General features: G+C 53.4%; 1 protein-coding gene across 1 annotated transcript; it reads left to right on the top strand.

The window, feature by feature from the left end:
* Positions 1–650: 650 nt before the first annotated feature.
* On the top strand, positions 651–6,744 carry LOC130857088 (apolipoprotein L3-like). Its single transcript, XM_057742389.1, has 3 exons — positions 651–718; positions 1,995–2,121; positions 4,698–6,744. Exons 1-3 carry the CDS (start codon positions 688–690, stop codon positions 5,557–5,559), a joined length of 1,020 nt encoding a protein of 339 aa, XP_057598372.1. The 5' UTR covers positions 651–687; the 3' UTR covers positions 5,560–6,744.
* Positions 6,745–9,574: the final 2,830 nt, after the last annotated feature.

Genomic DNA, 9,574 nt, shown 5'->3' with positions numbered 1-9,574 from the left:
ATATCCACAAATTAATATTTTTGTGTATTAAAGGGAGTAGAACACAGTCATCACAAACCTGGGATTTATATCAGAAAGACTAGGGTTCAAGTCCAGCCTCTGGCACCGTGTGAAAACTTGGTCTACCTAGGATTAGGTGAGTTTCAGGAGACCTGCATGTCATACACCCTGGATCAATATTAGCTATTACCAATGAGTAAACACAAGGTTCCCAACCTCATTGTGATTTCCAGAGTTTCCTCTTCTTATCTTTCCTCTGTCTTTGGCTTTATGGCTTCTGTAACTTTGTACATGGCTGTCTCCTGTCTGATTATCTTATCCTTGTGCCCCAACAGGACAGCAGGACTCTGACTCGGCTTGGAGGGAGCTGGTGGGAGCTGAGTCACTTTCCTTAACTAGCAGTCGGCAGAGTCCAGGAGACAGAGAAACACGCTGGGTTAAGTCCACGGTGGCACTGGTGGTCCAGGAAACAGAGAAACACGCTGGGTTAAGTCCACGGTGGCACTGGTGGCTGTCCCAGGGGAACCGCAGGAGACCTCGCCCCTCGCTGCTCCCCGCTGCCACCGCTCCCTCATGAGCGAGCCCACAGTCTGTTTTCTCTCCCCCAAGGGTGAAGCCACACCTCCTTCCAGCCTGACACAGACGGGGGAGCTGAAGGGAAGCCTCTGAGACCCCGCGGCTGCCACCATGAGCTCAGGAAACCTCGGGGACCGCTCAGGTAGTCAGCTGCCTCTCCTCTGGCTGGTTCCTACTTGTGACCTAGAATGTGGTGCCTTCAGGCTGAGTTCACCTGCAGAGGAATCAACCCAAGCAGGGGATGGATAAGCATCCTGGAGCCCCCAGAGGGGCCATGGGGAATGCCCCTACCCAAGGGTCTGTCCCCACAGCCTCCTTCCCCGCCCTCTCCTCAGGGAGCCATGGCCAACGTGCTCACTTCCTCCCCGCTTCCATCCAGCAAGTGACTCAGAAGTGAGGCCAAGACAGCAGATGGGGGTCCCCAAGGCCAAGCAGGGTGGGGAGAGGAGGTCCACCAACATCCCTGGAGGCTTCTCCTGGCCTCTGCCTTTGTGCAACCCTACTCCTGCCCCCAGACCCTGGGGCCTTACCACAGAGGCCGTTTCCTGCAGCCCAGCTGCTCTGGGAGGGTCCGTGGACCCTGAACTGAACCCCAGTCTGGCCTTTGCCCCCTCCCACCTGTGTGACCTGGGGCGCCTTACCTGACCTCACCTGTAAAATGAGAATAGCATTTCCCTATGTTGTTACGAGGATCAAATATAATGTGTGTCCGTGGCCTGGGCCAGTGCCGGCCACACAGTAGGTCCTGCCTGAGTGTGGTTGCTGTCCCCTCTACCTGGGACTTCTTAGTTCCAGGTGGAAACATCTTCCCTTCCCCAGAAACCCCCTCCCTCATGCTGTAGTAGGGCCCCTGCCCAGTGCTCCGTGTATAAGCAGCTGCTTTCCAGGTGTGGCTGCCTCAGGCAGGTACTGGCTGTATTGATCTCAAATACCCTTCAGAGATCCAGGTGCCCAGGTATTTCCCCCACCCACCCCCACCCAAACAATCAATACACAGATTCAGTGCTGTGGGTTCCCTCCATGTAAGCCCTGGTTTTCCTTTCACTGTTACTAAAGCAGGAAAAAGAAAAAAATTAACAACCCTTCAGGACAGAAAGAGAGAGAGAGAGATCTGGTGTCTCTTCCTCTTCTAATAAGAACACAAATCTTATTGGATTACCTCCGCACACTTATGACCTCATTTCACTGTAATTACCGCCTTAAAGGCCGTATCTTCAAATACAGTCCTTTGGCAGGGGGGTCAGGGCTTCAACATATGATTGGGGGGGTGGACTCATTTCACTCATAACCCCAGGTGAATGCATCAACAGTATACCAGGTGACCGCTGCTCAGGAAGATGAACTTTAACCACTTTTACTCAGTACCATCTATGCTCCACCATAATTTCTTCTAATCTTATTTTTTTTTTTCCATCTAGAGAGTAAAAGCTTTTTGGAAGATGTCACTGAGTATTTCCGGGAGAAAGTGAGCAGGGAAGAACTGGAACACCTGCTCACAGAAGACAAAGCCTGGGAGAGTTTTGTGGCTGAGGCTGATTTGTCCAGGTAACCTGCACAGCTGCACCAGGAATGTCACCCACATCCCCCCGCCCCAGGCTAGCTTCCTCCTGTCAGGCACACCTCCTCCAGGCAGCATCCTAGGCTTGAGGCTGAGGATGTTCCTTGTCAACATTCCATTAGGAATCTTTCGTCCATGTCGTTTGCTGACAGTGAACGGCCTGAGGTTAATTTAAGAAGAGATGAAACCTAGAAGAAAGAGGCATAGTATGACCTTGGACAAGTTACTGAACTGCTCTTGGCCTTAGTGTCCTCATCGACTCAATTTTATTGTGAAGATACTGAGATCATGCAGGCAAAGTGCTTCACATGATGGCTGACACATAGTAGGTGCTCAATTGTTAACTTTTTAAAAGCTTGTTGGGAAGAGACAGGGGTCAAGGGTCTCCTTCCTGGAGATGGGAACAAAGCAGGACTTCCTTTGGGACAAGTCAGCAAATCCTGACACCAACATCACTTTGTGTTCTTGGGGATTCTGGCTGGGGCCCTTTGATTCCCCATCTCAGGAATCGTAACAACACTTAAGGATCCTGCTGGCCCATAAGGCCGAGAGGCAGGAGTGGAAGTGGATGGAGCTGGTGGGATCCTGGCTCTAGCCCTGCCCAGCTCTGGGGCTCTGGGCTGAAGACCTGGAGTCTCAGATTTGTCATGTGTCCAATGGGAATAGCAATTCCATCTGATGGATTGTGGTGATGGCCTTAGTGGGAATTGCAGGGTCAGAGGCGGGGAACCAAGTACAATCATGTCATCCAAAGGCCCAGGGAGGCCTGGACCAGGGTCAGACCCAGGGGTCAGGATGGAGCACAGGGTTCCAGGTTGGAGGACACGTAGGAAGGCTTGGGCAGCAGGGCCAGGACTAGAGAGAGGCAAGTGAGCCCCTGGGACACAAAACTGAAGGGGATGCGACCCTAGCAGAGGCCCCGTGAATGGAAGAGGGGACATTTCTTCCCTCCCTGACTTGATCCCCTCATGCTGGGTGGGCACAGAGGATCATGGGTGACTGTGTCCTCCGCACCCTGCCTGGAACCTGGGGTCCTCCACTGCCATCTGGGACCCTCTTCTAATCTACGTAGAGCAGCCCTGACCAGTGGGAAGGCCGTGTGGCTTAGTGAGCCCTCCAGCGTCAGAATGAGTGGCTGCCAAGTTTGTGTAACTTGCGGGACTCTGAGGAGACTCACGAGTCCCCGCCAGAGAGGAGAAGACTTCCCCCAGCAGCTCGTGCACGTGCAGGACTCTTCAGGCTCCACCCTTCATATGGAGGTTTCCTACATTCCCTTGAATGTTGGAGAGGTTCCCTAAAGCTGCACATGGCTGTGGGGTGCAGGCATGTGAAGCTGTCACCAGCTAAGGGGTGAGTTAGGCCACTCACCCCTGAGAGGTCGGGGGTGATGGGTGATGGGTCAGGAGTCAGTGAGGTGGCTGGAGAGTCCAAAGGGAACCGGGGATAACAGCACACCCCCCGCTTCCCAGTCAATTGGATGGACCCAGTGACCTTCAGCTGGGAATGTCAAGTGTACAAGTCTTAGAAGAGAGCAAATGCCAGGCAAAATGATGGTTCAGGTCTTTTCTAGCTCTGAGTCTTAGGTTTTGCTTTTTTTTTTTTAATTCTCAGTATGCATAGGTAGCCAATCTGCAAAGTCTAAGGACCCAGTCCACATAACTGTCCTTATATTTGAAACCAGTGGCAAATTTGGGGGTTCCCATACCCACTCTCCGATTTGAGAATTGCCTAGAAGGATGCACAGAACTCACTGAAAGCTGTCATGTCCCTGTTACGGTTTATTACAGGGAAGGATGCAGGTTCCCGTCAGCCACAGGGCAGAGTCTGGACACGTTTCACACAGGAAGCTTCCATTGTCCTCAGGAGGCGTTCCTGTCCTGGATTCAGTGTGTGGCAGGACACCCGGAGCACTGCCCGCCAGGGATGCTCACCCTATTTAAAAACAAATTGTCCTGACCTGTTGTCTCCAGCCCTGCCCAGAGGTCAGGCTAATGACCTAGTGTTCAGCTCTTCTAGAGGTAGAACTGACACCAAGTGACCTAAAAGTTTGCATCACACGTCACTTTGTCAGACTGTCCAGTGGCCAAAGGTCCAGGAAGACAAGGACACTCCTATCAGCCAGAATATTCTAGGGGCCTCAGAACCACTTCCCTGTAGCCAAGAGCAAAGAGCAGGTTGACTCCTCAGTACACGTGGGTCCTCTCAGTGAGGGGTTTTCTGCTCCAATCCCACTTCTCTTTGTTAATCTGTGGAGTCCCCAGGCTACACACACTTTGGAAGGGATGGCGTTGACCTGCCTCCGAGGTGTCTTTCTCAAACACCTGTCTTCAGTTAAGCGGATTCTAAGATGACCTGTGCTTATTTTTTCCACGATTGGATAAGTATATGCAGCACCTACAATGTCCAAATGTGTTTAATGTTGAAAAAAATTTTACATTCGTAAAATTCTTTTCTATTCGATTTGTAATAAAACCTCTGTGGTTTATGCAGGATAGATCTGATCGAGTCTATTTTACAGACAAGCAAACTGCCTTTCTTAGTCCTTTGATGTTCATTGTTACAGGGAAGAGGCAGATGCACTACGTGAACATCTGAACAAGCTGAAAACAGACTTGGCAGTGGGGGACCAAGACACACTCCAACAGGACCAGGTGGACAGGATGAGGTTTTTGGAGGCGTTTCCTCAGGTGAAATGGGAACTGGAGGAGCAGATAGGAAAGCTCCAGGCACTTGCAGACAACATTGACAAGGCGCACAGGAAGTACAGCACTTATTACATGGTGGCCAACTCTACCGGTGCTGTGTCTGGCGTCCTGAGGATCTTTGGCATGACTCTGGCTCCCGTGACAGCAGGGTCCAGCCTGGCAGTCTCAGCCATTGGGTTAGCACTGGGAGCAGCGGCTGCTGTGGCCAGTGTGTCCACCAGCATCATGGAACATAGAAGCACGTCGGCCGCTGAAACCGAAGCCAGTCGCCTTATGTCAACTGGTGTCAACAGAGAGGCAGGGTTGATGGGGGCTCTAGGTAAGAACACACCCCAGATAGTTTTCTCTGCAGCTCAAGTCTTCAGATCCATAAGAGGCATTGGGAAGAATGTCCGTGCCATCAAGCTGGCGAGAGCCAACCCTGGCTTAGCAGCCTGTGCTGTGCGCTTCATGACCACTGGGAAAGTCTCGGTCCAAAGTGCCAACCAGGTGAGGAAAGCTTTTGGAGGCACACCTTTGGCAATGACCAGAAAGGCCCGCGTCATGGGTACAGCCTTGGCAGGTGCCTTCCTTCTGGTGGATGTGTTCTTCCTGGTGCAAGATGCAAAGCGCTTGCTGGACGGGGCAGGGGCAGAGTCAGCTGAAAGGCTGAGGCTGCAGGCCCATGAGCTGGAGAAGAAGGTGGAGGAGCTCACCTGCATCTATAAGCATCTGTGCTAGGCCCTACTCACCACCCCAGAGCAGTACAGGGACCAGGGACACATGTAGGGCCAAGGTGCGGAGGCACCTTGTTAGAGGGAAAAGGAGGGCGAGATAAAATTGATGGAGCTGGGTGTTAGGAATTTGGCATCTCTGTAGCTGAGCACAGCAGGGGAGGGAGGGATGCAGGTGGCAGATGGGGAGAGGGAAGGAAGGAGCCTGGAGCCTGGACTGAGGGAGGAGAGGGGACTAGAGAGTGAGGGGAGGGGAGAAACCACTTGTTTTGGACTAAAGAAGACACTGGGGCAGAATAAAGGGAGAGGTGGGGGAACTAGCAACGAGAGGCCGGGAATACGAAAGGGTTGCAAATGGGAGAAAGCTGAAGGGTTAGGATTGTTGGGATCCAGGAGAAGGAGCAGGGGCTCCTCTCTCACCTGTTCCCAGGAGTTGATGTCCCAGCAAGAAGGGAGTCTCCCCCTGGGGGTGGTCTCTAGCCCTACTTTTCCAGTATCAACTCACCTTTGATCCCAGCAGGTATATCTTAATTATGCAGTGACTTCTTGATGATGGTGGTGGTGATGGTGAAGGTGGGGATGACAACTTGGTGGGCGGAACATTTGGCAAGTGGCCAGGTGCTCTTTGGGAACAGGATGCCCTGAGAAACTAATGAAGTTCCCATGAAATTCCAAATGCTGGTATGAAACAGAGGTTGATTTGAAAAAATGAAAGAAGAAAGAAAGAAAGAAAGAAAGAAAGAAAGAAAGAAAGAAAGAAAGAAAGAAAGAAAGAAAGAGATAGAAAGAAAGAAAGAAAGAAAGAAAGAAAGAAAGAAAGAAAGAAAGAAAGAAAAAGAAAGAAAGGAAGAAAGAAAGAAAGAAGAAAGAAAAAGAAAGAAAGAAAGAAAGAAAGGAAGAGAGAAAGAAAGAAAAAGAAAGAAAAATGAAACCAGATTGCAGCAACAGGGCAAGGGACTCTGTGGTGTGTCACAGGGTTCAATCAGCCTGGGTCCAACAGACACAGCCTCTCTGAGCCTCAGTTTCTTCCTCAGTTGGGGGTGGGGCTGGACAATATATTATATATTCCAGGTCCGCCTGGCTCTCCCCACCTTGTGCTCTACAGACTTTGGTTCAATAAACATGAACTGATGGACTGAGGCTTCCTTGTGCTGATGGACGGGCTCACCTGGGCTCCGGAGGCCTGACTCCCCTTCCCCAGGAGCCTCTCTCCCAGCAGCTCAGGGAGCAGGTCCCCCCCCATTGCTCCTCCCGCCTGCCCGCTGGGCCCCCGCTCTCCCATCCAGTCCTTTCCCTCAGACCCTGGTGCCCCGCAGGCCCCACGGGGACCCCCAGGGGAGCCCGTGCACGTGTGGCTTGGGCTGAGCACAGGTGTGTTCCTCCTCCAGCACCTGGAACCCAGGACTGACACGTGGCCCCCAAGGCTGATGGAGATCAGAAGGGCTTGTTTGCAGGTGTGAGAGAGGGTGAGCCATAAATAGAGGGGCAGAGACAGACAGACACACAGCAAACAGCCTCCCCAAGCTTCCTTCACATTTCACCAGGACTCCTGCCAGAGCTTCCAGATGGTCTTCTGTGTTTACCCTTGTGGCACTGCCCCTCCCCCACCCCGTCTAGTCCCCACCCGGGGCTAGAATGACCCTTAAGAGCGTCGATCTCTGCAGCATCTGCTTCCAGCTCCTCCACGGCGGCCCATGACTCTTAGCACAGAAGCCCAAAGCCTCCCCGCAGCCCGAAGCAGCCTGCTGGAGCCTGGGGTCCCCAGAAGGCAGAGCTGGAGGCCAGGCTCACCACATCCCCAGGAGCAGGACTCAGGGGCTGGGGGAGGGGGCAGGGAAGGAGGGAAAGTGCATACAAGGCCACGCTCTGACTTGATCACCCATGTGGGGGACTGCACCTGCCAGGACCTTCTGAGGAGCCTCTAAGGAATGGCCTCAGGTCCATCCTCTCCAGGGAGGGAAGAGGGGAGCATCTGAGCATTGCTCTCCCCTCCACGGGCCTGCTCTACGGGGCGCTGACTCTCTGTGTTTCCATGTGTGGAGCACATGAGCCCCAAACAGACTCCCACACCTGGAGCCCAGAGCAGGAAGCAAGAGACCCGGGACCTGGAAATGAGCCTAGGACCTCTCCTAAGTCACACCCCAAGTGCTGCAGTGCCTTCTCTGCTCTTTTGTACAAACCACCCTGGGAAGACCTTTCTCAGTGCCTCTAACTCCCTCTCAGCCAGTGTTTCCCTGAGGCTTCAATGGGCCCTTCCGTTCCTTCCTGAAGACGTCAGCTGTCATGGCCATCGCCTGCCTGACCCCGGAATCATGAGTTCATTCCTTCATCAATTCTTCCTCAGTACTTGGAGAATTCCCATTCCTGCACAGCTATGTCCTGGGCAGTGATTCAGGCCCTTGAGTGATGAGCTCATTCAGTATCCACTCCCGTGTCCCCCTGAACCCTTACAGCTGGACCCCATTGTGCTCAATGTGCCTTTGATGCAATTCCACGCTCACCCCTGTGTCAGGTGCTGCTTCTAAGCAACAGAAACTGAGTCTGGCTAAGTGAGCACAAATGAGGGTCCTTTGGGAGGGAACCAGGGCAGGTCAGAGAACGGAAAGAAGGGCCAACTCTGCACAGTTCAGGAAGGACAGGAAGCAGGGCAGGTCCCACTCCAGGAGCTTATGGTTTGTGCCCTCAGGCCCCTGCCAGCAGGGGGCTTAGGTCTCCAAAGCTGGAATCCCAGTGTCAGATTCCCAGGAGACAGAAGAGCTTCGGTTGGGGAACTCTACTCTTGGACTATAAGTCAGGCTAAAGAATGCGGAAGAAGAATGGGTAACAGGGACAGGAACCCTGGGGGAAGAGTCTCAGGTCAAGAGGCATGAGATTTTGTGCTTCGTAGATACACACGTGCATGCTTCTCAGACAAGCAGAGATGACTCTCCTTACCCTGTTCTGCACCCAACCCTCCCACACACAGCAGGAAGTGCATCCCCACCTCCCAGCTGGGGACAGACACAGAGAGCCTGCCCCTGCTGCATCTCGCAGCTCTGCCATGGAGTGGGGGGCCCGGCACGACGCCAGCGCTTCTCTTGCTCTGTGGGGCGTCTTTCTCAGTATTGTGCATGTATGTTATACATGTGGAGGCAGCAGGGAGGTGCAGTAGAGACCTCGGCCACCATGACCATCACTCCTCTGATACAAGTCTGTAACTGGGGATCCACCCAGGGTCCCTCTTACCTGTGGGGAAACTCACTCCTGTGGAGCTTGGGCTGGGCCATCGCAGTGTTAGCAGTGTCACCTGGGCTCCTCACTGGGTCCTCACAGCACCTGGGAGGGCAGGGGGTGTTTCCCCACTGAGAACAGGAGGAAGCTGGGCCCGGGGTCCAGGAACATGGCCGAGGCCCCCGCCTGGGAAGGGCCGTCCTCGGGTGGGGCCTCTGGGCTGCCTTGTTCCTCTTCCCTGGAGTCACTGTTGAGCTGATTGGTGGCAAGGACGCAGGGATGTTCTGTTCCAGGAGAAAGTGAAGCAAGCAGGTGGTGTTTCTGTCGCACTACTCACCCTGGTGCCAGGGCGGCGGACCCTCCATCCTTGGAGCCCAGACCACGTGGCCGCCTGTCCCCCACCTGCTGTCCTGTCGCACGTGGGGAGAGCTGGGCAGGGGTCTGTGCCACACGCGTGCGCCCGCCAACCAGGACCTGAGTCCCTCCCAGCAGGGCCTCTGGGTGTGGTTTCTAGTTTCTGTCTTGGCCACAGTGCTGGGCAGTTTTAAGCTGCCACTCCGGTCTCTCAAAATTACTTTGAATTCACATTGACTTGTTCCTTTTTCAGAAGGTGGGGTCTGCCAGGCCTCCTGATGGTTGGTGATGTCTGATTCTGGGCAGAGCCCTCCCTCCAAAGCCAGGAACAGTGTTTTCAAAAGACGGGGGCATGGTTATGACCAACTGCTCATTTCCTTGAGAATAAAATTAAAATACTGCATGAACACTTAAGATTCAGAAAATACTGAAAAGCCTAGAGAAGGAAAAAAATTGCC

The sequence above is a fragment of the Hippopotamus amphibius genome, chromosome 7 (genome assembly GCF_030028045.1).
Source record: "Hippopotamus amphibius kiboko isolate mHipAmp2 chromosome 7, mHipAmp2.hap2, whole genome shotgun sequence".
Lineage (NCBI taxonomy): Eukaryota > Metazoa > Chordata > Mammalia > Artiodactyla > Hippopotamidae > Hippopotamus > Hippopotamus amphibius.
This window is presented reverse-complemented; position numbering and strand designations above follow the sequence as displayed.

Excerpts from the sequence above, each read along its gene's own strand:
- LOC130857088 (XM_057742389.1), top strand. The coding sequence starts at position 688 with ATGAGCTCAGGAAACCTCGGGGACCGCTCAG. Across the intron at positions 719-1,994 it reads AAACCTCGGGGACCGCTCAG|AGAGTAAAAGCTTTTTGGAA; the intron begins GTAGTCAGCTGC and ends TTTTCCATCTAG. Across the intron at positions 2,122-4,697 it reads GCTGAGGCTGATTTGTCCAG|GGAAGAGGCAGATGCACTAC; the intron begins GTAACCTGCACA and ends TCATTGTTACAG.